The sequence below is a fragment of the Gambusia affinis genome, linkage group LG11 (genome assembly GCF_019740435.1).
Source record: "Gambusia affinis linkage group LG11, SWU_Gaff_1.0, whole genome shotgun sequence".
NCBI lineage: Eukaryota > Metazoa > Chordata > Actinopteri > Cyprinodontiformes > Poeciliidae > Gambusia > Gambusia affinis.
In genome coordinates this window covers 12,047,587-12,073,901 of record NC_057878.1, presented here as the reverse complement: position 1 = coordinate 12,073,901, position 26,315 = coordinate 12,047,587, and the positions used below count along the sequence as shown (strand labels likewise).

Here is a 26,315-nt window from a genome sequence, read left to right as displayed (position 1 = left end):
TACCGTCAATAATTGATGTCTTTTAGTTGTCATAATGTGGCCTTAGAAAAATCATTATCATTAAGTCGAAAAATACAAATGGAAGATGCTTTGGCCAGCATTTACTGTGTGAACAAGTGGCTCACGTTATTAAAAGAAAAAAAAAAAGGCCTGTAAACAACAGCAATCCAAAGCAGTTTCTGATGCTACATGTGCCTGTCGCTCCATATTTCTAAGCTACATGAGTGAATGAATGTTGTTGCAACTACAGTCTAATCCACAGGATTATTAAGTGTCCAGATCACAAAATAAATTAACAAAAGGAGATGGATGCTTTGCTTTATTCTGGCAACACATAATCTTGAACACAATGACATGCTGTATATGTGCTAAAGCATATAAAAGCGTGGTTTTGTCAAAATATGTTTCTGTAATGTTCATTGAATAAAAATATGAATGGCTCTTTAAAACAGAAGTTGAATCTGAATAATTTTGTTCACTTTAAGCAAGTTAATTGTTCCTTTCTTTTATAATTTTGGGTGAAGTAGAACCATATTATGGTGATCAGCAATGTGTCTCCATGGGTCTGATTAGTTTCCATGGTAACCATCGGTTGTATTGGACGACAGGAGGGAAACAACCTTTATTGTCCTGCAAAGGTGAAATTCAGGGTTAGTGTTGGATGGGGGTTTTCACCGCAGTTTCTGTTACATTGTTGTATATCATAAATGCTTGTTTAGTTATTAACAAATATTTCTGAGAATATAGACATTTAGTAATCATAGTTAAGGCATAATTTTATAACTAATGCTATCCGTATTAAGCATCTGTAGATCCCGATGAGTCGTTCTATAAAGATTTGACACCTAGAAGGCAGATCCATTAAGGCTGGAATCCATTATTTTCCTCTTTTCTCTCTTCTGTTTCCCCAAGTCCACATACAACTTTCTGAGGACAGCCCAGATCTGCCTGGATGAAACTACACAGAAATGTTCAGCTTTGAAATTATTTTTGTAGCTTTCTTATTTACCAAACTGGTTGAACAAATTCGGTATGAGTTGCAAGACTGACAATATATATTAAAAAATTGTTTTTACGTAAAATTTATCAGTACTAACAGCTTCTACAGAGGGCCTAAGATATAAAGCTATTACCAATAAATATTCACAGAGTCAGATCAATAAAAAGTTGACAAGCAGTTGAGTAAAGCAGGAGTAAAGTCATCAAAAAACACCAAACACAGACATGCCAAGGACATGATGAGACGCTTAATGAAGAAACTGACTTCATTTCACAAACTATAGTTTTGGTAAAACTATAGTTTCAGTGTAGTTGAAACTAGCATGACCAAATACCTCAGAAAATCTTTGGCAAAAGCAGAGACACCAAGATCCAAAGATTCAAAAGAGCTGAAGGTCGCTATTACAGCAATCTGGGGTTCAGCATCAGCTGATCATGCCTTCATGCCTCATACTAATCATAAAGTAAATATTTCTGCAACACAACTGCTGTTACTGGTCTTATGTAATAGTCCTATTCACTTTTTTTTTTTTTATAATCTGGGTTATTGGTTTTCAAGCTCTGTAAATCAGTATAACTCTGAACAATGCGTCTACCAAATCATCTTCACTGTTTGTACCTAATTACCAAACTCAATTAATTTGCTCGAGTTGTTGAAAAGCAGACATCACTGCATATCATCGCATCAACCTCGGTGTCACACAGCGCCCCCTGCCGTAACTCTTTGGTATAACCTCGGCTGAGGACGCATCTCCTTCCTCAGTTCGCTGATTAGCAGCTGCTGAGGCGGCGTTCCCGTATGCTGGCTCGACGCCGTCCGCACGGCTCGGTGGTTCCCGTAATGGACGCGAGGACCCGGGGCGAAGCAGCGCGCCGCATCCCCCCGGATGGCGGAGTGGAGTGAGTGAGGATGCGCTTTCCCAGCTCCATCTTTGTGTCAGTGTCTCTGTTCACGGCCGAGACCACGGCAGCGCTGTACCTCAGCACCACGTACCGCTCCGCCGGAGACCAGATCTGGCAAGGTCTCACCCTCCTCTTCACGCTCGTCCCGTCCGTCCTGGTGCAGCTGACCCTCACCTTCATCCACCGGGACCTGAGCCGAGACAGACCCCTCATCCTGCTGCTGCACATCCTGCAGCTCGGTCCCATTGTCAGGTCAGCGCTGGTGGCATGTTTGCCTGTGGAGATTCAGTGGGTTCCTCCAGCTGTGCGCCGTGTCAGGCGGGGACATGTCCCCTTCAGTGGCGTGTGTGGGCGTGCGTGTAGGGGTGTGTGCGTGTTTGAATCGTCTCTAAGCTGCTTCAGTTTGGATCTAGTTGCTGAAAATGCTCTGCGCACACGTTGTTGTTGCCTGCATCCCCTCTCCGCTTTTGTCTGGTTGTCCTCATGTTGATGCAGTACGATGCATGTGAGTGTCATTTTGATCGGAAGTAAACATCTGATCAATAGAGCCATCGATAAATTCCACATTCCCCGTGACATTTGACAGCTAAGTCTTCACACCTTCATCAAAATCGCCCACTCAGTGTCTGATCCATGTCTGAAAATAGATCAATTCAGCACCACGAAGCTCAGCAATGATGAAGGAACCATTAAACCAAACCTGCATCTCTGCGGTCTGACTGGACCATCTAGTTATAGGAACATGAGACTAATCTTGTTTTTAGAAAAAACCTCCCTGTTGTCCACACACCCCCACCCCAACTCTGTGATCAATGTGCAAACAGCAGTAGATCTACTTTGGTGTAAAACCGACTCACCCCTCTAATATCTATAGGTTGCACTGTGACAGCTGACTTGGCTGATTTGCAGAGCCACTAAAAGTATTTTGCATCTGCTTTGGTTATCTGTGTTTAAGCGTCTTCAGTGGCTTTTAAAAGTAAGACCTTTTCACATTTTTAATGGTACAAACAAGATTATAATTTTGTGGGATTTTATGTAGAATGCCAACACTAAACAGTCTTCAAACGTGAAAGAAAAAGATATACAGCACAGCTTTTCATTTTGTTTTTACAGTTAAAAATCGAAAACAGTTGTTTTTAGTCCCCAAATGAGTTCATACTGTGGAGAACCAACTTTTGTTCTTCACAAAACAACAGGTTCTGTGTAGAACAAAAGTTACACAAAACTTTACAGTGTTGACAAGCTGCTATAAATCCATTCTGAATTTGATAGATTGTGAAATGTTCAAATCCTGGGAAAATATTACAAAAGCTACTTTTATTACACAATACAGACCACAGGTTTGAGATCTTTATTTGTAAAACCACTCATAACTCTACTTCCCATTTGTGGGGTTACTTTATGTGCACTTTATGATCTATTGCATGAAATTGTCGTGAAAAGCATGAAAGTTAGTGACGTAAAGTGACAAAACGTTGAGGAGATGAAAGGTTATGACTGTTTTTATAAGACGTTGTAACAACCTGAAATGCTACCAAATTCTAAACTTACCACATATTATGAGTTTAAAAAGTAACCTATTCATCTGCAAAGTTTTCCAGCTTTCGAACTATTCTTAACCATCTTTAAAATGCCAATTTACATTTTGTTGAATTCTATTTTAATTAATGATTAACTCATTTTGGGGCTTTAACTACTGTTCCCAAATAAGTAGTTTTTTAGCTTGTATTTGTTCATTAGTTTTCTAAATTTACAGAGGAGAACAGTCATAGCTTTTAATTTACCATAATCATGAAATATAAAACAATACTGCCCCGCCCCCACTTGTTGCTGATCAACCGAGAGAAGGCTACTACACGAGGATAATGCGTTTATTGTAGATGTTTCACAGTCATGTTGTGTACAATAAACTTGTGTAGAACACCAATCCTTCTTAAGGTACATGTTTGCTTTTGTTTTTAGTTTTTATTTTCAGTAATGGGGATAAAAAGGTAGTTTTACTTGTGGTTTCTCTACCAGCCCACTCTGACTTGTGCTCTCTATCTATGTTGGTGTTTGCACTAGACAGCGAATATGGTGCAGTAAATAAACAAACTTTACAAAGTTATAAAACAACTGGCTAAATGTAACTATTGTTACCACAAATGGTACACAACTCAAAACTGAATGTGCAGAATAAAATTTAATCTAAAAAAAAAAAAAAAAGTGCAGCAGAAGCATCTTAAGCTTTTTTTAACGTTTAGTTTCTGCTTTTTAAAATGTTCATTTTTGAGAAGAACATTTCTTTTCTTTTTTTTTTTTTTTTTACCCACCAGGGGTCCTTTTTGTGGGCTCTAGTGTCCCTTTTTTTCATAGTAGGCTGACAGGAAAGGGGGAAGGAGAGGAGGGAAGACATGCAGCAAATGTCGTCGTGTCCGGGAATGGAACCCGCAACGGCCGCGTCAAGGACTGAAGGCCTCCAAACGTGGGGCGCGCCAACCTCTACGCCACCGGAGCACGTCCCAGAAGAACATTTCTTTATAGAAAATCTTTTCCCATTTTCCAGAATTGCAGCCTCTTTTGAAAACATTTGTTTTATGACATACCTGTGTCTGCACAGACAATGCCTTTACCCTTTAACTGCCACCCCAAATACTATCACATGCAGGTCAATGGGTCCAGCGTCCCCATGGCAGTAAAAATTTAATGTTGGGAAGATATTGGAGAATGAGGAGAAATATTAGTTTTTCAGGGCTTCCTAATCATTGTGTTGTACTCTTAAAGCTGAGTTGTGAACATATGGGAGTTGTAGAGCCCTAAATTACATTAGTTTCATCTAGCAGCTCTGAAACCGACACTGTTTGCAGTCAAACCTCTGAAGTATTTGTGGGGTTATGACTCTACATCTGGAGAAACTCTCTGTGTGATTTAGGAATCAACACGGCTGTGTTGATGACTCGGTGACAACCTGTTTTGCTCTCACGTTGTTTCCCAGTAGCAGTCTCTGTCCCCTCCAGTGCTCATTGAGTCATTACTCTTCAGACATTTACATCTTGCCTGGGTGAAGCACGGTTCTAAGAATAGCGCATGTCACTGCAGGCTGCTTATCACCGACAGCACAAGCAGAGAGGGGAATGTCTATCTCCGCTGCGAACAACCAAAGCGCGTTTTCTTGTCTTATCCAGACACAACAACGCTGAAATTATCTTCACCATTTTAACTCTGTCACTGCAGCTGTGACACCAACAGTTGTTGGGCTGGACTCATAAAATGGCCTTTTCTGTTCTGTGAATTATTTCTAATTAGTTTTCTTTCTTCACAAATGTTAATTTCGTCTTTTAGATGCTACATACAAAAATTCGCTTAAGTTCATCTTGATAGTGCAGAAGTCAGATAAAATCATTTCAGTACAAGGTTCGCAATCTGTTTACATTTTTCCTCTTGGAGCTTTAATCAGTTTTTAAGCCCTTCGTAGCACAAAGTCCACAATTAAAGGAAGTTAGTAAGGAAAGTGAGCAGAGGGACAAAAGTTGCACCGGAAGATCACCTTCACAAACCAACTGTAGAAGCTGCATTTACAGCAAAGTGACTTTGACTTAGAGTTGACTGTAAACGTGATCCTGACCAAAATATCTTTTTAAAGTCAGATTCAGGTCATGAGGATATCTGAAGGACAGCGTCTTTATTCACATCAGTTCAGAGGCATAACAGTGCTAGTTCCTTTTACGCCGGACAGGATTACAACTTAAGATATTGCGATAAACGATAATAATATTGTTGTTTTGAGACCGTTTTCAATAGAAAGGTAGCGGCATGAGAATGTACATGTTCTGAAAGATCAATACACTTTAGATTCTAACATACATACAACATTGGAACTGGAAGATATTTTAAATATCCCAAACAAATAAATAAAACAACAACAATAAAAAAACAATTAAAATGAATTATAAAGTCTCTGTAAACAAAATTGTTCCTTCAAAAAAGGGCTTGATGAGACCAAAACACCAGACTGAAGTATTTTGTCAGCCAGTTTTTGGTAGAAAGAGAAAAACAATAAATTATGAAAACAGAAATTCTTGAGCTTGCTTTAATTTATCATGCGATTAATTGATTTATTGTTTATTGTGACATGCTTGGGTCCTTTCTTATTTTTCCCTCATGTACTTCCCTTCTTCATCGTGTTCAATACTCTTGAGAAACTTGAACATTTTTTATTTTATGATGAATGTGAAGCACTTGGAGCTCCTTGTAACGTTGAATCTGAAAAAAGAAAGTTAAACTTTTAAATGAATGTGTGGAACCCTTGTAGAACCACAACAAGCTGAAACCCTCTTCCAATCCGAATGCTTTAAGTGCTCCAGTCGTGTGTCTGATTTTCCTGCCGTGTTTTTGAACAGATAAACATTTGGTCTCTCTGTAGGCCTGTGGCTTAAATCCTGACGTCCTGCTGTTTCACTGGCTGCTGATCAGCGCCACTCGACCGTCAGCTCGTTTCCCCGCGTTCTGCTCTTCAGAGTCTTTAGTATTGCATTGGAAATTTACTGACTCTCCCTCACACTGATGGCTCTTTTGACCTCCATAATGACAAACTAGTAAGTGCTGATGTAAATGACCGTAGTGGTAACGTTACCTCAGGCTTATTGAGCCTCTGCAGCATCTCAGTGCTGCAGCGTTTCACTATGTCTGTTGTGGGGAAACACTAATCAGCACTGTTGGTGTATATATTCATCATAAAAAATGTGAATTACTATATTATTAAACATAAGTAAAAATATTATCAACTCTGGCCAATGTTACAATTTTTGATTGATTTTTTAAAAAGTATTGATTGATCTCAAAACAGCTCAAAGTGTTGTGTTAACTTCAACTTCTAAAGATACACTGTCAATTTGGAACCATGCGAATATTGTAAGTGAATAATTTAACACTGAAACAGATAAGCCTGCTATAATAAGTAGCAGATCAATTTATCATATGATAAATTAAAAATGTAAAGCATTAATAATAAGTACTGCTTGAAGAAAGTGTTAAAAGTATAAATTTAAATATTTTCCTCATGAAATACTTTTAGTGTAAGATAAGGCAGAACAAAATTCAACATCCGTTTAAATGGTTTACGAATTGTTATTGTTCAAGCTTCTAATACTTTCTAAACCATTAGTAAGCAGTCAAAATCGAGCTATAAGAAAATTTTCACTACTTGATTGGAGGATCATTAATTGGTCCAAAGTCGTCACTCACAGCTTCTTTTTCACCCTTTAAATGCGAACGCTATGCAGAAATGCTCAGGTCTGTACAGTCATGCAGCTTTCAGCTCCTTCACAAGAACGGTGAAAATCTGTAACCAGTTGCCAAAGACTTCCTTCATTCACCATTCTTGTGCACGAGATGCTGCAAATAATCTGAATGAACTAAAGCAGAGAAGAAAATGTAAAAATAAGAATACATGTAAGCAGAAAATGAAGCGTAATCAATCCATGATAAATTCTCAGAAGTGAAAGTGAGAAAAAAATAATATCTAGCAGTTATGAAGCAGCCGACGTTTTCTCCAAAAACAAACCTTTACTATATGAACTCAAAGTTGCCTGAATATTTAGCTTCTGCTGAATCACTGAACTAATATTTAGTTATATAACCACAATTTCTCAAAACTGCTTCTCGTCTGTGTTGCAAATATTTAAATTGCTTCTTTTAGGAAGTGATTTCAACCCTGACCTCACAAGTTTTCTAAGAGATTTGACGGACCACTCTATAACATAAATATCATTGAAACACTTATTTCAAGGGAATTTCCTCCTCAGCATAAGGCAGCATGGACATAATTCCAGTCTATTAATGGTTTATAAAGTGTTCAAAACTTCAATAACCAAACATTCTCCTTTCTCTTTCATCTGAAGGGAAGCTGCATACCTGAGGAACATTTTTTTTCTATAAAAGGTTTCACAGATGACAGTACATACAGCAGGAACCAAGTAATATTTATAGACAGTAATGATATGCAACAGACTGAGTAATTCAGCATTAGTTTGTCATTGCCTCTGCTCTCTGCTGCTCCAGGTGTCTGGAGGCGTTCTGCATCTACGGCAGCGTGGGCCAAGTGGAGGAGCCCTATGTCAGCATCACCAGGAAGAAGCAGATGCCCCGCGAGGGTCAGTCGGAGGAAGTGGAACGGCAGGTGGGTCAGGCCGAGGGGAAGCTGTTCACACACCGAGCCGCGTTCTCCCGCACCTCTGTGATCCAGGCCTTCCTGGGATCGGCTCCGCAGCTCACCCTGCAGCTCTACATCTGCGTGCTGCAGCAGGAGGTGTCCATCGGAAGAGGTGAGGAAGAGGAGTAGGTGTGTGGAGGAGGAATTAGTTCAAGTCTGTCGCAAGTGTGCTACAGTGTGGGCTGAGCTGGATGTTGAGTCCAAGTGGAGTTATGTAACAACCCCACTGGTACAGATGATGAAAATGCTGCTTTTCTCTCTTAAATGCCTTTCAGGTGAAAACCTTGGAGCAGGGGTGTCAAACTCCAGTCCTTGAGGGCCGCTGTCCTGCAGTTTTTAATGTGCCACAGGTACAAAACACTGGAATGAAGTGGCTTAATTACCTGCTCCTTGTGTAGATCAGTTCTCCAAAGCCTTGCTAATGACTTAATTATTCTATTAAGGTGTGGTGCAGCAGAGGCACATATAAGAGTTGCAGGACTGCGGCCCTTCAGGACTGGAGATTGACACCGTCCCTTAGAGAGTCAGACTATAACTCATAGTGTTCAGACACAAACTGTACATGGTACTTTGTCTCTGACGTTGAGTCCTACACTTTTAACAGATTTTACCTTCCTCTTTTTCTCCCTCTCTCTGTAAGGCACACTGATGGTGATCTCCCTTCTGTCCATTGTGTATGGAGCGCTGCGCTGCAACATCCTGGCAATTAAGCTCAAATACGATGACTACGAGGTGGACATCCGACCCATGGCTTACCTCTGCATCTTCCTGTGGAGAGGCTTCGAGATCGCCACGCGTGTGGTCGTCCTAGTTCTGTTCAGCTCCGTCCTGCAGCTCTGGGTCCTGCCTGTGGTTTTCCTGAATTTTTCGGTTTTCTTCTTCTACCCCTGGATCCTCTTCTGGCAGAGTCACTCACCGTTCCCCGAGAACATAGAGAAGACCCTCACCAGGGTGGGGACCACCATTGTGCTGTGCCTGCTGACGTTTCTTTACGCAGGCATCAACATGTTCTGCTGGTCGGCCGTGCAGGTGAAGCTGAACGACCAGGACCTCATCAACAAGTCCCAGAACTGGTATCGCATGGCCGTGTACTACATGGTGCGATTTGTGGAGAACGCCTCGCTGCTCCTGCTGTGGTATATGCACAAAACGGACTTCTACGAGTTCATCTTCGCGCCTCTGCTGGTGCTGCAGCTGCTGCTGGCCTACGCCATGGCCATCTTCTTCATGCTGGTCTTCTACCAGTTCTGCCATCCGTGCCGGAGGCTCTTCTCCTCCAGCATGACGCAGGGCCTCTGGGATTGCTCGTCCGTCCTCTGCGTCTTGTGTACCTCTGCTTCCCCTCACAACAGGCCAATGGGGAGGGCGGTACTGGAGACATCTGTCCACCAAGAACCATCCAATGACCAAGTTCCCGACACATCCAGCAACAGCGCAGACGACGTGCAAAACGACACCACATATGATGTTCTCAATGACACGATCTATGACGCTCCTAATGTGGAAAACAGCATCAGAGGTGGAGTCAACGGGGATGTAAGCCACACAGTGTCCTGCAACGTCTGAAGCATCACAACGGTCCCAATGTGCCATTCAGCAAACTTTTCGTAACCTTTAAAGTGCCACATCTGTCCCTCTGTTGGTCTTACAGCCCTCTGATCTCATATTTCAATGTCTGCTTTTAAAAAAAGACAAATATAGATTCATTGTGGCTACAAACAAACAAATATGATGATAGCTCATATTTCCAGGCAGCACCTTCCTTCCTGCAGCATTTAGGCCATGCTGTGTGGGGATAACCTAGAGCCAACGCATTTAATCTGATTGTATTAGTGTCCCGTTTTGGCATGGATGCATGCAGATGTCCAACCTCAGATGAGGTGCAACAGCTTTTAAGAAGAAAACTCGCCAGTTTTATGGCTGCAAGCAATCAGCTTTTTTTTACTCCTCCCATAATAGCTTTACGGTTATCACACACTGCTTCTGTGATGTGCTCATTCTTGATGGTGAGATGTTTCACATGCTATAGTAAAGCGTAAAGCACAGGCATTTCCAAGAAGCATTAATATGTATTTTGCACGTTTACATAAGAAAATGTCTTTTTACTCAACTGTCGAGCAGCCATAGTGACGTGAAATGCTTTTTGTCTCATCACTTTGGATATTCAGAGTGCACAAAATAGACTAATTGTACAAACGAAAAATCACAAAAAGTTGTTTGTTTTCAATCTTAAATGTAACTTTACATTGGAGAGAATCAGTGTCTTTGCACCGTATCTGCAAAGGAATTGCCAGAATGCTTCTGTTCGTACAAATACGCAGCCTTTAATGCCAAAAAATAAAACATTCTGAGACACTTGAAGTGTTGCATAAGATAAATGCCTAGTTAAAAATAAATCTAGATTTATATGTGAAGACTGCACCCGTTTTGTTTTCATGCTGTGCTGACATCTAGTGGTCAATTACTCAAACTACATATATATATATACAGTTTGATATATATATATATATATATATATTGCTTTAAGTAAAAGAAAAAATTTACACACACTAGTAAAATATGGACAATGGCATTTATTTACTGAACATCAATAGTTCTGAAGCTGCTTTCAAGGAATTTAACCCAGAAAATGAGAAAAAACCTCTGAACTACATGCACAGAACAAATAACATCAATATAAACTAATAGAAAACACTATAGTAAATTAACATTTACAAAAACAAGACTTTTTCTTCTACATCTTTTTGCAAAATCAGAATTTGAGCTGAATGTTTTATGAGACATCATGACGTTTAGCATTTTCTAAGTATAAATAAGAAAGTACAACTATTGCAAAGAGGCTTGAGCCCAATTAATGTTTCAGACCGTCATTTATTTTGACTGAAAATAAATTCTACCAGCCCGGTTTTCTGAAAATAACTTTCATCCACACGGACACCAGTTCACATACGCAGAGCTGCCCGAGGGCAGAAATTGAGTCCTGGGAGGATTTCGTCTCATGACCTGGTGTCACTTTGATCTCGGCTTCGGAGCTGACGGCGCTTGGAGGGAGAGCGTCTGCAGCTCGGCGCCGCTGTCACATCGCCACAGCAAACACACTGACCACACAGTACATGGTGCGGTTCTCCCACCGGACCGTGCAGCTTCCTGAAAATGCAATAACAAAAAAACCAGCCGTTTAATGGAATATATCCTATTTTAATTACAAAACTTTTGCCTTTAAACAGAAACAAATGCTTAGATGGCTACAGAAAATAGCAACGTTAACTAAGCAGTCTAACTGCAATCAATGCAAGAAGTTTGTGAGACAATGTGTTTTTTGATGTAGTTTGTTTCAAATTATACAATTTGAGGTGAAATCAAAGAAAAGAGAGAAGAGAACAGCTTGTTTGAACATGGCTGGTTTACTTCCATCCTTAAGAACTTGTTATTGATCATGAATCACACAAATTTAGCATTGCTTCTTAATTCTCATGGCACAACTTTTTACTGAAATAACTGTTAGCTTAATGCTTTGGAATTAGTTTGGTTGGTTTTGGTCTATGATTTCAAAGATACTCAAATAAATCATCAGCAGGTGGTTTTAGCACTTAGTGCCACACAAGCCGGCTCTACTGTCTCCTACCGTCTGTAGTGGTGTCCCAGTAGCAGGAATTGGCTGTGTGAAGACCTGCACCGCTCTTCTGCATGATGGTACAATTCACTGAATCACAACAAACAGTGTTACACATATGCACATTACACCTTATGTATTTAACCGACTACAAGCTTTCTACATCATTACATGTGAATAATGCAAATGGTGGCTCACCGATGTATTTGAAGGGGCGACCCTGCTTCACCAGGTGAGTCAGTGAATGCTCAACGATGTTGGCGGTCCACTGGTTCACCTTGTTGTGGTTATAGTCTGTTCCACCAATCACTCCTTCGATACACTGAGGCAAAGCAACAACCAGGGGGATTTTCACATATGTACTGCATTCGAATAAAGTTTGATACTCATAATTTTAAGGTGTAAAATCTTACCTCCTTCACCAAAACACTTGTCTCGTCAGTGTTGAAGTTGCCCTGCGGGATTGTTTTGAAAGAAACAATGAAAGGAAACATGAAGTTGGTTTTACAGAACAGCAAACCACTCTTTTTTTATTTTATTTAGTAGTATAGGTTGAATGCCATATCAACTATACTATTACTGAAACAAAGTCAAAAAACAGCACTGTACAGTACAGTTAATTCAGTTTATATGGAATTTATTTTCTCTTTGCTTCATTAGCAGTTGTTAGACTTTGTAGAAGAGAAAGAGAAAACTGATGACAATCTTTAAATAACAACTTGACCCATAGAAATAATTCACAAGGTCTATAAACAGCCAGACATGTTAAAATAATCTAAAATGAAACAAAAATTAATAAAAAAAAAAAATCCAGATTAATTTATTATTATGATTTTGACACAACACAAAGGTTAAGTTGGCTTTAAAATTAGCAAAACATTGGTCATCTGAGTTTAAAAATCCCATGTTAGATTTGAATTTTATACTACAGATTAGGGTATTACTTAAGGCGACATTTTTTTTATGATTCAACCACAGATCAACCTTAAACCCTGATTTGACACCGTTAAGAGGCCAAAAAGGCACAGAAATAACTGCTTTGTTCTGAGTATAAATGCAACATCAAGTGATTTATTTTCAGTTTAGTTATACATTACCCTGTCTGTATTATTTAATTAAATCATTTGGCAGTATATGTATGGCCCATCAGTTAATACACCTGTGACTGTCTTTTTTAAATATCGTAGATGTTAAACAAAGAGAAAATGATGCTGAGAGAGTAACCACACCCATCAGCTAACTGACTGCGCTAACAGCTAACTGCTTTGACAAACGGACACGGATTTAAAACGTTAACCGTAGAGCTTTTTATAAATGTAAAAGAATAAAAAATAACTTCACATCATCCCCAGAGGTGTACTCCTCCATCCCTGTCAGCATACAAAACACCGCCTGTCTCTTCTCTTTGGGATGATCCCTGGTGATTGCTGTTTTTCCTGTTGAAACGCTTCTTCTACTTCTTTATGAGAAGTTTACACCGAGTGTTGGCGCCGCCTACTGGTCTGAATTATTAGTGCGTCGTGGGCTGCATAGGTGTCAGGGATTTGTAAACTCCGTTATGTCTCTTTTTTCAGTGGAGTGAGACTCTGGCTATGGAAAAAAAAGTTTATAATATATATAAGTTAATTTAATTTGCAGTTCTGGATTCTTACTTTTGAGTCTGATCAAATGACCACCTTTTTAAGGGAATCTTCCAAATCTATATCACATGAAATCATTTTGTAATTGCTCCTATGCCTGAGGATCCTTTAGAGACACACATTTTAACAGCAAGTATTGGAAATGAAGCACCAAGATCTTTTTCAGTGTCTTTAATTAAAATTTTCATCTTATTTTTTATTTTATTTTTATTTTTTTAAATAAACGTTCCATTTAAAGTGCCTCAGTTTGTTCTGAAATATCTCTTTTAGGACAACCATTTAGCTAGGAATAGAATAGAATAGAATAGAATAGAATAGAATAGAATAGAATAGAATAGAATAGAATAGAATAGAATAGAATAGAATAGAATAGAATAGAATAGAATAGAATTATCCTTTGCTGAGTGCATATACAAGATGAGAGAAATGATGCTTCTTCACTATCATTCAGTGCTTGCATAGTGTTAGATATTGCTGCAAAGGTATTGACTGAATGAATTCAATAGGCTTTCTTTCCCAACTTTCTACCATTTGGCACAATAAACGTAATCTGACTGTATTTTATAACCAGGAAAATATAGAATGTTTGTAATTGAATTTATGTATGATTTGATATGTTTCTAAACGTAAACTGGACCTGTTTGTCTCATGAAAGTGCCTTGCAATGGAATTGGTGGTAAATTAGAGTCCAATTAATAAACTGAATTGAAAAGAATGGAAACACTTTGTATGAATTTTCTGATTTGCCATTATTATAAGAAAAAAACAACTATTTCCAAAACATAAGCAAAAACAAATATATTTAACCACAAATCAATAGGCACACCATTTAGTTACAACAAGATGTCTTTGATTTTTTTTTTTTTACATATATACATGTTCAAACATTTTTAGTTTTTTTAAATGCTATTTATAATTTATAAAGAATCATGATTCAAGAGGATTGCAAATATTTTTTTCTTTTTATCTAAATTCTTACTGTTTTCAGTAAATAATGATTAAACAATATGTATTAACAAACTATCTATCTATCTATCTATCTATCTATCTATCTATCTATCTATCTATCTATCTATCTATCTATCTATCTATCTATCTATCTATCTATCTATCTATCTATCTATCTATCTATCTATCTATCTATCTATCTATCTATCTATCTATCTATCTATCTATCTGTCAGAGAATAAAGTAAATTTAGGACAATAACAGTGAGAAGCCAATTTTTCATCAGCTGTTCCGCGATATGTGAATGTAATTCAATAAGAGCAGCTTTGAGAGAAGTGCATTAGATCACGGAGCTCTCAAACAAGGTTATTTCTTATGTACCACAGAGGCAAACGAGATCAATATCTGTTGATTTCATCTGTGTCTCACAGCGCTGTTTATCTAAACTGACCAGTGTTTCATCCGGATCTCCAGTCCCCACGGTCACTGTGCGGCTGGCAGCTCCACTGAAACAAAACCAGACTCCCAGCGGATGGCAGCAGGGAAATCCACGGTACATAATGTGGGCTGTGACAATGAGGAGATTCCCACAGCTCTGCAGCGATCTGCTGCTCTGAGCGAAATTATCTACGGATTCATTCATAAAGTCCGCAAACATGGGAATAAAATTGTCGCATTGGCAGAAGAAGAAGAAGAAGAGGAAGAAGAAGAAGAGGAAGGGGGTTGGGGGGGGGGGGGACACACACACACACACACACACACATCTGTGGGGTTGTGTGCGTGCCCCTCACACGCACGCACACACACTGACACGCACACCACGCCCCCTCCTGTCGGGAACACCCTGGCGGTGGATCTCTGCCTTCAGACGGCGCTGAGACGCACCGACAGGCGGACACACTCGGCGCGATTCCCGGACTGATTTCCTCAGCCTGCCCCGCTCCTCTGCTGGAGAATCCCCGCAGCCGCCAGGTAAGGCTCCCCTCTGCGGGTCAGCCCAGTGCAATTTTTATTTTTATTATCAGGTTTCTTGTGGCCAGCCGCTGTCGCCGGTTTGCAGGTTCTGGTTTGTTCTTTCTTTCTTTTCGTTTTTTGAGTGATTTCTTGTTTTGGGTAGAGGAGGAAAGGAAGGGAGGGGGTGCTTTCCGTCCATCATCACGACCTCGGTGGACCGGGAACACATTACTGGGAGCAGACAGCCCACTTCCCCTGCAAAGTTAGGCGCGTTTAGGCAGGTGCAATGCAGCAGGAAAGCTCTTTTTCCTGCTTTCAGCCGCCTCCACTGGCTTCGAGAACAGAGGAACCAATGCATTAGTACAATACTGATCCGTAGCACTTTAACTTCTTCCACGCAGGGAGATGGAGGTGATTACATCAAATGATAAAAGTGGGTTTAAATGCCAGGACAAGAAGAAGTGAGCACTATAGAAGGTGTATGTCTGCTTGTTTGATGCTGACCCTGCTCATGGGTTCTCCAGGATGTCCCGGCTCTCCTCAGGGGTGAATGGTGTTTCTGGAAAAGGTCACATGTACATGCTGCTGCTGCTGCTGCTGCAGGGTTAGATGACACAATGCACTGAGGAAGACACAGGCTGACCTCATTCCAATTCACAGGTTTTTGGTTCAAATCGGCAGATATGATGATGTGAGATGGGAGGTGATGCAGATGTTTGTGGACTAATTGTTCTTGATTGAAGCCCCTGCATATGATCAAAAAGATCAGGATTTTACGTTAGGTCAAGCTGAATATTTAGTTAATGTATTTTGTGTGCAACAAAACACTTATCCCGTTAAAAAGACGAGGCGATTTGTTACCTTCAGAGCCAGAATTAATCCAGATTTACTGAGAAAGGATGCAGAACTGTTGAGTTTTTGTTGTTGTTGTTGTTGTTTTTGAGTATATCTTTCTTACTTTCACCTCTGATCTCATCACTAAAATTAAAACATTTTTTCTCCACTTGTAGTTTAAGGAGTTGTGAATTACTCTAGATGGTTTTTATATATACAGCCTTTTGGCATCAAGCATTGATCTGTATCCAGTCTGAGCTGCCATGATGAAGTAAAAATATTACAAAGATATAGTCAGCTTTTCCAAGTAGCTATTTTGCTTGTCAGATGCATTTGGCTGCTGGCCTAAGTGGGTACTTACACTGAGTGAGTAGCTACAGAAAACATGTTACTGCAGTAAGCAAAGTGTGTATGGTTATAGCTCACGCTCAGTCAGACTGGATGGAGAGCTTGTGTGAACAGTTTTCAGGTGCTGCCACCTATTCTCATTTGGATTTGGGTCTGGACTTTGACTGGGCCATTATAACACTTGAATATGCTTTAATCTAAACCTAATCTAACCTCTCTCCTTGTCTTGAGTGTTTTGCAGCCTTTAACAGACCACTCATGCTCCCGTCATTGTTGACTGCAGCTTCCTTGTTCGCACTAGAGGAAAATAAACCCACAGCATGATGCTGCTTTGGCTGGTTATATATTATTATGACCTAACTTTGTTCTGTTACCTTTCTAGATGCCATTTGCTTACAAGATTTCATTCTAAGACCTTTGATGCTGACATGAATCTACAAATAATTCACTATTTAGGTGAAAACTGGTTGCACTTGATTTTATTAGGGGCATAAGATTGAACACATTATGCACACAATGCTTTTTCTATTTTTTATTGATGAATAAACATTTAAAAAACATTGTTTCCTTAGCTTTATCACATTAAAGATAAGCTCTTTAGAAAAACTAAAAACCTTTCACTTGCAATGTAACAAAGTATGAAGAAGTTTAAGGATATGAATACTTTTTTATGCCACTGGACTTAAAGTGCTGTCATAATATTGTGTGGCATTACTCTGATAACGATAAAAGTGACGATAATAAGAACTATTTATTACTCCTTTTTACATAAAGAACCATGATTTGTATCACTAAACTGCTCACAGTAACAGCATTTAATCATATTTTCAAATGTATTGACATGTAATGATATTATCATCGAACAAACAGCGGTGAAAATACCAAAGCTAACAATTCCCACAGATAGCCTTGGTGGTTTTAAACATCATCATGACAACAATAAATGAAAATATGACGTAGTAAATGATAAACGAGCTGATAAATATCCACTCTTTTTGTGTAAAGTCCTTGTTTTTCTGGTTCAAATGATCTCTGCTAAAATTTACGCTGCAGTGAATTTCACAAGCAAGAAGCCAGGGCTCGGTTTAAGATATCCTATTATACTGTAATTTGTCACAGTGGCACTCCTCCAAATTGGTTCATTTGGCTTCCATAAGCAAAAAAGATGCCGTATCTGCTGAGGCTGTTTTTATCATTGTCACAGGAATACCTCCCTAATGATAACTGAGCCTTTGCACAGCACTCAGGCTGGAGGCAGGGGGAGAGAGGGTGGGGGGAACAAATGGATGAGTAAAGCAGCATAGAAAGCCAGCGAATGCAGGGATTCCCTAATTTCTCTCCATGCAGCCAGCAAGGCTCAGGCAGTAGAGCGAAAAGAAACCCCTGGGGAGAGCAGTCACACAGCATTAGAGGGCTGCATCTCCACGATGAGGCAACAGAGAACGGAGCCCCTTCAGCACCACAACGTGCGCTGACAGATAGAGACGCAGTGTTATAGCAGAGGTTTCAGGCTGCAGCTCACCCTGTCAGACTGATGCTGTGTCACAGGTAATCCAGGCGACGGAGCTGTCCGTCACGTCAAAAGTCACTTATGCTTTCTGTTATCTGAGCAGCCATAACAAAATCTCTTTTGTTTACATACAAACAGTATATTAAGGTGTATATACGAAGGAAATCTGAGATGCACCTCCCTGCACATGCATGGCACAACATAAACTTAAGATTGACTTCTGTTTATTTCTCAGTAGCAACATTTTCCCAGAAAATTAAAAGAAAAAAATAATTGAATTGAATTAGCTGGTAGTCCAGTTTAACCTCTAGCAGTATCTCAGCTCAGAATCTAAAGTTGAATTGAATATGTTTTAGGCGTTGGATCAGGATTTTGATTCACTTTGTGCTCCATTGTTTTGTGAACTGGTGAATAATTTGTGTTTTAAATGTGCATCTGTTTTCACGTCTGAGATACATGTGCAGCAGCCTCTAACACATGAGAATGATCTGCTAAGAGACAGATTAGATCCAGATTAAATCTGCTGATAGCCTGAGCTTCTGTATCCGTGCTAATCAGAGCTGCTGTGCTGAATAAGCTCTGCTCCCCGGAGTGCAGTGTTTTGTGGGGTTTCCCTCCCTGCCTCCCACTCACTCTGAAGCCGTTCCCGTCCATCGCTTCACAAAGTGTGCTGCATGCCGATTTTACATGCAGCCTAAAGCTCCATTTGGGCTCAGAAATACATCACACCTCCTTTGAGCCTGGGCCGCAGCGAGGCAATCAGTGGGAAACCTATCGACACGACACCCATACTCATACTGCTGCTAAAAGAGGAGAAAAACCCCCAAAAAACTAAAAGCAGAAATGCAGTTTGGAGAAAGAAATGGTTTGGTTGAGTAACAGATTGCAGTGATGTCAGAGGGCTCTGCTTTCCTTTTGCCCTCCTTGGACCTGGAATATGAGGACATTTACCTCTATAGGTGCTTCAAGCAGCAGATATTAAACAGCCGATAGTAAAATCCTAAGTACGTCCAGATATATATATCACATGAAAAATATTTCTAAATGTAACTTTTGGTACTTTATTGCCGTTGGATGCCTACCAGGATGTGGTGAGTGGAAAAGTCAACACAACTCTGGTGCACTTCAACAAGACATTAATTATGTTTTCTGTGGATTTGAGATGCAGTAATGTCACGTCTAGTCAAGAAATGTTTTTGGAGAGATGAAAAGGTGCAGTAATAACAACAATGAATGTGAGAAATAGTTTTAAAATACACCACATGCAAAACATTACAATGAATGAAGCCATGCCCAAACAGCCTAATAAATACAATTATGTTACATCAGACTAAAGGAATATTTTCTTTGAAGACAAAAATATATGTTTAACATTAAATCATACAAAAATGCTGTTTCAAAAAGTCATATTACAAAAAATTATTATTTGGAAAAATTACAATGATATGCAATTTAAATAACAATTGATACACATTTTCAGATTCTCTCTTTATTTTCCATGTCCAAAATGTCTGACTTGCTCTTTCTGAGCTTCAGGATCTCATCACTCACATCTAGATCGGAGGCTGGCACCAGAAGCAAATAAAGTTCATCCAAATGGCCAAACATATTATTGGAAAGCAGAGTTTAAATGCACCTGGTAGATAATAATAACTCATATTCAAGTGAAGATTATGCTAGAAAGCAACACTTATAGAAATAGAAAATAAGCATTCAAGACGGTTATGGTGACGTACTCATTTACAGGAAATGCGTAAGTAATAAAAAAAAAATCTCTGGAACATTTCTGGTAGTTGTAGCTAAATAAGATATGAACTAAATCATTGTGACATTAAGCAGTAGAAGAAGCTGAGTTTGGAGCCACAGGGCAGGAAGCTGAGAGGAAAACCAAAACAGAGATTTATGGATGATGTGAAAGAAGACGTGAAGTTAGTTGGTGTGAGGGAGCAGAGGATGAGGCTAAATGAAGACAGATGTTTCGCAGCAGTGACCCCTGAAGGAGAGAAATCTGACAGAGAAGAAGAAGGAAGATCAACCAAGCTAAAAGAAATTGATGCTGCAATCGCAGCACTGCATTCTGCTCCATCTTCCCTTTCTTTTCAATAATAGATTCATCACCAGATATTTTTCTATCAGCCAACAAATATATCACTAACTTAAATTTCAACTTTTAAAACCTTCTTTCAATTTTGCAGCAACCAACTCCCCTAAACCTATAGGTGCAATTTGGAGTAGTGTGTGCTTCTCTATGTCACTAACCCTAACCCTATACAACAAATCATGTGCAAGGGGTCTAAAGCATAAAGTAACAAAGTGCATTTATTGTTTACGAAATAGAAAGAGAAACAACCTTTATTCTCCCACAAAGGGAAATTTGGATGGAACAGCAGCATCAGATATAAAAGTTCACACCAAAAAGTTCTGTCAGTCTTAAACACATTACATAAAAAAAACAATGTATGAATAGTTTTAAAAGATCAGACTGAATTTTGTCAGGTTTTCTCTTCCATATGCGATGAACAATTATTGATGCAGTTTTAAATAACGACTCTGTGAACCTTAGTGTTATAATCTTGGAAAATCATCTCTATTTTCTGCCAGCCTCACCTATGTTTGTTCTAGAGAGCAAAGCTTGTTCTCTGTGTGGGTTTATTTACCAACCTTCAACTTTATTAGGCTTTAAACTGATCCTTATTTTCCATTTGCCCATATGACTCATGCCATAACTTTGTTTTTATTGCTGTTTTATTAAGACTACGCAGACGTTTGATCTGTTTCAAAACCTGTATTTAGCCTGTGTGATGTTGTATAATTTAAGGAGTGATTCTTAATAATTTCTTATTGGTCATTGTTAATAATGTTCAGAAGAGTGTAACATTTGTCCCTGAGACATATTCGTCTGGTTATCACCCATACAAGCTGAATCAATTAATAGTTGTAAAAGGTTCATTTCTAAGGCTGGATGTAGGATTCAAAATTAAATTATCAAATGTTTTATTCATGCAAAGAGTTTAAAAACATAGAAATTTGCAGATTTATAGTTGTTAGGAACGTGACTTTGGGGGAAACAGAAGACATGCTTATTGTATAAGAGCAGTGTAAGGAAATTCTATTTTTATATGATGGCACACTTCTATATGGAGATCATTAATCTTTGCTCTGTTCTGTGAACTGTCTGAAACAGTTTATAGAAGCAATAATCTGACAGATAAAAGGTTCCTTCATTTGCTCTCTGCCGAGCTTCAGGTCTGACTGCAGAACAGCAACATTAAAGGTTGTGATGTGCACATAATTTAGTTTCGATTGCATGTAAAGAAACAGAAACTACTTGGATCTCTTACCTTCTACAAGTCAGATGACAAATAAAATATCTCCCTAAATTTTCCTCTAATTATCTCAAAAGGACAATAAGACAAATGTACATTTTATCCAGATTATTCAGCAAGGCTTCAATTGTTCTAGTCCCCTCTAATTACATTATTTAATCGATTAAGTTAAAATGCACAGTTAGATCATGAGGAAATGGTTTTGCTTGGATTGGCTGAGGGATTTTAGCTAATTATTATTATTCTTGTTCATTTCAAACCATTCATTAAGTACTGTAATATAATTTTGTGACTGACATGCAGAAAAAAACTTAGATGTTGACCTTGAATGTTGGGAACAGGACGTGTTCCCTTGTGACAGTGTTTACATTGCAGTCATTTGCTCTGCATGCCTACGTAAAAAACGAATCATCTCCAGGAAACCTTTGTTATTTTATTTGCCGTATGTCCCGTTGACATGTTTCACCCACTGTTTTTCTTTCCAAATATTTGTTATTCTTCAGAATCGTTAGTTCATTTAAAATCAAACAAGCAGAGTCAATTTATCTGACTCTTTGTACTTCTGCGGCCAGAGTTTCTTCGTTTTCGGCAGGGATCGGGGATTTTCCAAACTCAGTTACAAATGAGTGTTCCAAATACATGAAAAAAACTACCATTAAACTTTGGTAGACACCTACAACAACAAATCAAAATGTTGGGAGCGTTGTGTTTAAAACTGCTGCTAGCTATAGAATTAATTTGTCTATTTTAACCCTAAACTTTAAAACCTCAACATTCATAAAAGTGAGAATACCATGAGCTCAAGTATCACTCAGAGGCTGTTTGTTTGCCACTGAGTTATTTATGAGTCAGTGTGCTGTATTGAACAACTTGTTTCTAAATCTGTTCATAAAATCAATGTCGGTATGTTAATATCACCAGGGCTTTTTTTCTGAGTCTGATTCCAGTTTGCAGCGCTGCAGGTAAATACTGATCTGAGGTCAGCTGGTCAGGACTGGAGGGGATGTTCACAAGCGCTGCATGTTGATTAAAACAACATTTCTGAATTATCCCTGTGTTGTTTGGACATCCTTTACTGAAAGAATTGATGTGACATTTTCAGAAAAGGCCTTTAAACACACAGGTTAGGCTTTGCATTTGAATCAGTCAAATCCATGTATAATACATAGTTCAGCCTCTATACAACCAAATCAGGGCTGCACAATATAAATAGAGTATGTGATATAGTTGGTAAATGTCACAATTAAAATATGACTTAAGTCTACAGTAACAGCGTCAATCTGCGTCATCATAGTGCTGCTTAGAACCACCAAATGACCCTAAATGTTGAGTCTTCATGTCAGTCCCAGTTGTTTTTTTTTATTTTTCTCACTATCTATTGTCAGTCCTTGTGAATTCCCAACATAAGAATATAATGTGAGTGTTTTAACTTGATTTGAAAAGCTTTTTTGTGAACTCCTGCAACAGAAATTTGTTCCCGTATTATTAGTGGGATTGTGAAGTTTTTGAAAATTAGATTTGTTTTCAGAGACATAATGATGTGGTAGCATGTTGGCTTCTTTCACAGAAAAACGTTGAATGTGGCTCAGCCTGGTTGAAAACCAGAACCACTTAAAAAACACGAATCGAAATCAGAGCCTTAGATCAGATTTTAGCTGGAGTCGCTTCCTCTCTGCAGCCCAGCTCTTTTGCTCTCACTTCTTGTAGCTTTCATGCTTTAATAACAGGATATTTCACAAACTGACAACTTTTAAGTCCTTTTTCAGAACTTCAGCATTTACAAAGGACAATAACGAAATCACAAACTGAGTTAAGACTTCTCGTGTATCTTTGTGACGAATGTGCCAAGAGCTGATTAGAAATCCTGGAGCAGCTCTGAACTTTGGATTATTTTTTTCTTTCTTATGTGAGGATTCAGTAATTGTGTCTGGTTTTGATGAAACACAAATCACAATGACCTTTCTGTCAAAACAGTCAAGCCTCTAAATGTTACTCACCGCCTTTTGATTATTTCATAGCTTGCAGTTGATATAAAATGGTTTACTCTGAAGGCAACCATACAGAACTGAGACTCTAAAATTCTAATTAAACAAACCTAAAAAAAAAAGTCTAATTGGTAAGTAAAGTGATTAAAACAGAAACATATGCTCTCGGTTTGATTTTGCTTAATAATCAGAGGCTTCAACGTTGACCTGCATTGTGGAAGTGTGTCCTCCATGTTTCTGCCTGCTGTTAAATAAAATATCCTTTCAGCCTAAAATTTTACACACCGTTCAGTCATTCCTCTGTGATTTATGCCAATATTTCTGACTTTTCTCCATTAGCCTGCCGTTGTTTCAGGAGAGCTGCACATTGTGGCGGAGCTGGAGTTATGAAATATTCAGTCGTGTTAGTGAAAGGAGAAGGAGCTGAATGCAGCCCGAAGGTCTTCTTCTCTGGCAGTGAAGCTGCAGCAGCTGCAGTTGAGGCTACGACTAAATCTAGGTTAATAACATCCAGCCTCGATATCAGAAGCTCTTATTTGTTGTTTTTTTAAAAGTAGCAAAAAAAAAAAAACAACATATCTGACTAGATAAAACTAGGGTTTCTATTAAAAATGCTTGTGATAAAACAACATTTCGAAAATCCCAAATTCCTAAAAGAGCTGCGTTTGTAGAGTTGAGTTGGCTGAAGATACTTGTTTCCCAGCAAACAGATTTCTAACGCTTGATCCATCTCACAGTTTATACTCGAATCCCAACGTGTGGAGCCAGCAGCAGACTGCAGCTTCCAGGCTGGACTCTGTTTTGGCAGAATAAATTGGCCGGTTTCAGACTCAGGAAGCGCTGATTACACTGGAGAACGGAGGTGGAAAGGTCAACACTCATCCTCGGCGTCTCTGCCTCGGCCAGAAGGAGGCCTCCCCCTCTTCTTAATTAATCAAATAAACACAAACAAGCTGATTTATCAAGACGGCTGCACGCCAGAATTGAAATAAGATAGTCATCATGTGTACTCTGACAAGCACTGGCTGTACACAGCCTTCATTTTGAAGTTAGAAATTATTCTTTTGTTCAGTTCTAAAGTCATTACCATTGGCAAATAACTTTCCTCACTCGAATGTTTCTGATAAAAGTAGTTTAGTGTGTTGCCCGTTGTAAAATATCTTGTTAATAAATTTTCTGCTGGAAACTGAAGCTATAGTTTTGTTTATTTGTTGTTGTTGTTGTTGTTTTTTTCACAAAAAGTAATTATTACCAGATGATAATGTTAAAATGTCTGGTATACATATAATCGCAAGCTGCATTTATGAAGTCAGCTGGAGGCAGAAGATGTGCTTGCAGCTTTTAGAGGTGTGTGTGTGTTGACCCGTTTCCCCAGTGGAAACGCTATAAAACAAAATAATCTTGGTGAAATATGGTTAACATGGTTTCTACAGCTTGACCCACAACTCACATGGTGGATTAAGATGAAAAGCAGAAATGATAAAAGAGAAAACACAATGAATAAAAACCTTTATTTTGTTGTTAAAATGTGAAAAGCTTCTTAAAATATTATACTTTAGATATTTTGTTCCCTTTTAGATTTCTTTTATATGCTTCGATATGCCATAAATAAATAAAAAGACTGATTAAGGCCAAAGCTTCTGGTCCAATAAGGGGCTTGGATATTTGTTTACGTGATTCTGTTTCATAATGCCCAAGCAACTTTATTTCAAAGCAGCCATTAACATTTAAAGTGTATTCAGGAAAGCATTAGCTTCATGCAACAGTGATCCAGGGCCACAAAGAGTAGAAAGGAAGACCAAAAATACTGCTTTGTCTTCTTTGTTTAGTATTGCTTTCACATACTGTTTTGTTTTGAGGTAAATAATTTAAACTGAGACTTTTACAGTGCAACTCTTTGTTCTGGTTATTACTGAGTACCTTTCTAAATGTCTTCCTGAAGTTCAGGTTGCCTTTCTCTTTTTGCTGGTCTTTTAGTCCTTCACTCGAACGCAATGTAATAAACAAGCATTTATTTCATGTCACTGCACTTCCTTGTTTGCTTGGATGAACAGAAACACTTTTTTTTTGTAATTTTCCCCTTAATTAGAGGCTGAAATCACATCAGCAGACGCAGCACGCAGAATTCAGCAAAGTAAAGGTTAGAGAAGAGAGAGAGAGAGAGGGAGAACAGCTGAAAGGTCATGTTTGGATATGTTATTTAGAGCTTCTGAAAATGTTGGTTTGCTTTTCTTATTTTCTGCTCCATTTGGCCCGACAGAAGAGAGCAGAGGCCCGGAGGCTGGATAGGTCATTACTGACGAGCGCTCCGGTGAGAGTTGTAATGCTGCAGCAACAGTGACACGTGGGTTCAATAGCTGTGAGGGCAGCGTTTTAATTGTTAGCCATTGCCCGTCACGAACATACCATTAACAAAAGAGGCCTGGGGGCTGGGAAAATAATAATCTGAAAAGAACTCCATTTTCTTACAGCAGGGCTGCGTTGATGCAATCCACTGAAATTAGAACTGGCCCTTATTGCTTCATGCAGTCGTTTGCTATTTGCTGTTTTTGTACTCGGCATGTAGGTTTGATCATGCATGCTCTCTTTCCAGCAGGCCATGGATGGATGGATGGATGGAGGGATGGATGGATGGATAGCAACAGCTAATTCACAGCACTTGTCCCTAGATGGGCTTTTAAACCTCTTAAAACTATAAAAAAATTGAAGTAATAATCATTTTAAATAGCGCAACATAATGTTGACAACATATACAAACAAACAGTGAAACATAAAACACTAAAAATGGATACAGTTTTGTTTCTTATAACCAGAGTTTTGTTTATTTTTTGAGCGTATTAAAACTGGACAGTGACTGTAAATCAACAGGAAGGGAGTTTCTGTTATCATGTTAGCTCCTCTAACATTATCATCTGGTAATTTAATCTAATTGCTGATTTTGTCAGAAGAATACTTGTTTTCTGAATTGAATTGAATTGTTAGATAAAAATCCACTATCAGCTATCAGAGGACCATTTTACTTCTTGTTTTAAGACATGTGTCTGCATTTGAGTCACTATTTTATG

The 26,315-nt window shown here is 38.8% G+C and overlaps 3 protein-coding genes across 5 annotated transcripts in view; 2 read left to right on the top strand and 1 right to left on the bottom strand.

Annotated features, from left to right (window-relative positions):
* Nucleotides 1-1,775: 1,775 nt before the first annotated feature.
* On the top strand, nt 1,776-10,447 carry xk (X-linked Kx blood group (McLeod syndrome)). The gene is made up of 3 exons (XM_044130914.1): nt 1,776-2,154; nt 7,942-8,204; nt 8,733-10,447. Exons 1-3 carry the CDS (start codon nt 1,910-1,912, stop codon nt 9,656-9,658), a joined length of 1,434 nt encoding a protein of 477 aa, XP_043986849.1. The 5' UTR covers nt 1,776-1,909; the 3' UTR covers nt 9,659-10,447.
* A 203-nt stretch (nt 10,448-10,650) lies between these two features.
* Nucleotides 10,651-13,203, bottom strand: LOC122839395 (dynein light chain Tctex-type 1-like). The gene is made up of 5 exons (XM_044130917.1): nt 13,047-13,203; nt 12,119-12,160; nt 11,904-12,027; nt 11,718-11,795; nt 10,651-11,239 (listed from the first exon to the last, which is right to left on the bottom strand). Exons 1-5 carry the CDS (start codon nt 13,083-13,085, stop codon nt 11,169-11,171), a joined length of 354 nt encoding a protein of 117 aa, XP_043986852.1. The 5' UTR covers nt 13,086-13,203; the 3' UTR covers nt 10,651-11,168.
* A 1,972-nt stretch (nt 13,204-15,175) lies between these two features.
* The window catches only part of sytl5 (synaptotagmin-like 5), a 44,208-nt gene continuing 33,068 nt past the window's right edge, over nt 15,176-26,315 (top strand). For all 3 annotated transcript variants that reach the window (XM_044130912.1, XM_044130913.1, XM_044130910.1), the window contains exon 1: nt 15,176-15,265. The gene's annotated coding sequence lies outside the window, so the exon portion shown is untranslated. The remainder of the gene's footprint in view (nt 15,266-26,315) is intronic.

Bases quoted from the DNA above. Each gene is read 5' to 3' on its own strand.
- xk (XM_044130914.1), top strand. From the start codon at position 1,910: ATGCGCTTTCCCAGCTCCATCTTTGTGTCAGTGTCTCTGTTCACGGCC. The intron at 2,155-7,941 runs GTCAGCGCTGGT...CTGCTGCTCCAG, and splicing joins CAGCTCGGTCCCATTGTCAG to GTGTCTGGAGGCGTTCTGCA. The intron at 8,205-8,732 runs GTGAGGAAGAGG...TCTCTCTGTAAG, and splicing joins GGAGGTGTCCATCGGAAGAG to GCACACTGATGGTGATCTCC.
- LOC122839395 (XM_044130917.1), bottom strand. From the start codon at position 13,085: ATGCTGACAGGGATGGAGGAGTACACCTCTGGGGATGAT. The intron at 11,796-11,903 runs GTGAGCCACCAT...GTTGTGATTCAG, and splicing joins TCGCCCCTTCAAATACATCG to TGAATTGTACCATCATGCAG. The intron at 11,240-11,717 runs GTAGGAGACAGT...TTGCATTTTCAG, and splicing joins CTGGGACACCACTACAGACG to GAAGCTGCACGGTCCGGTGG.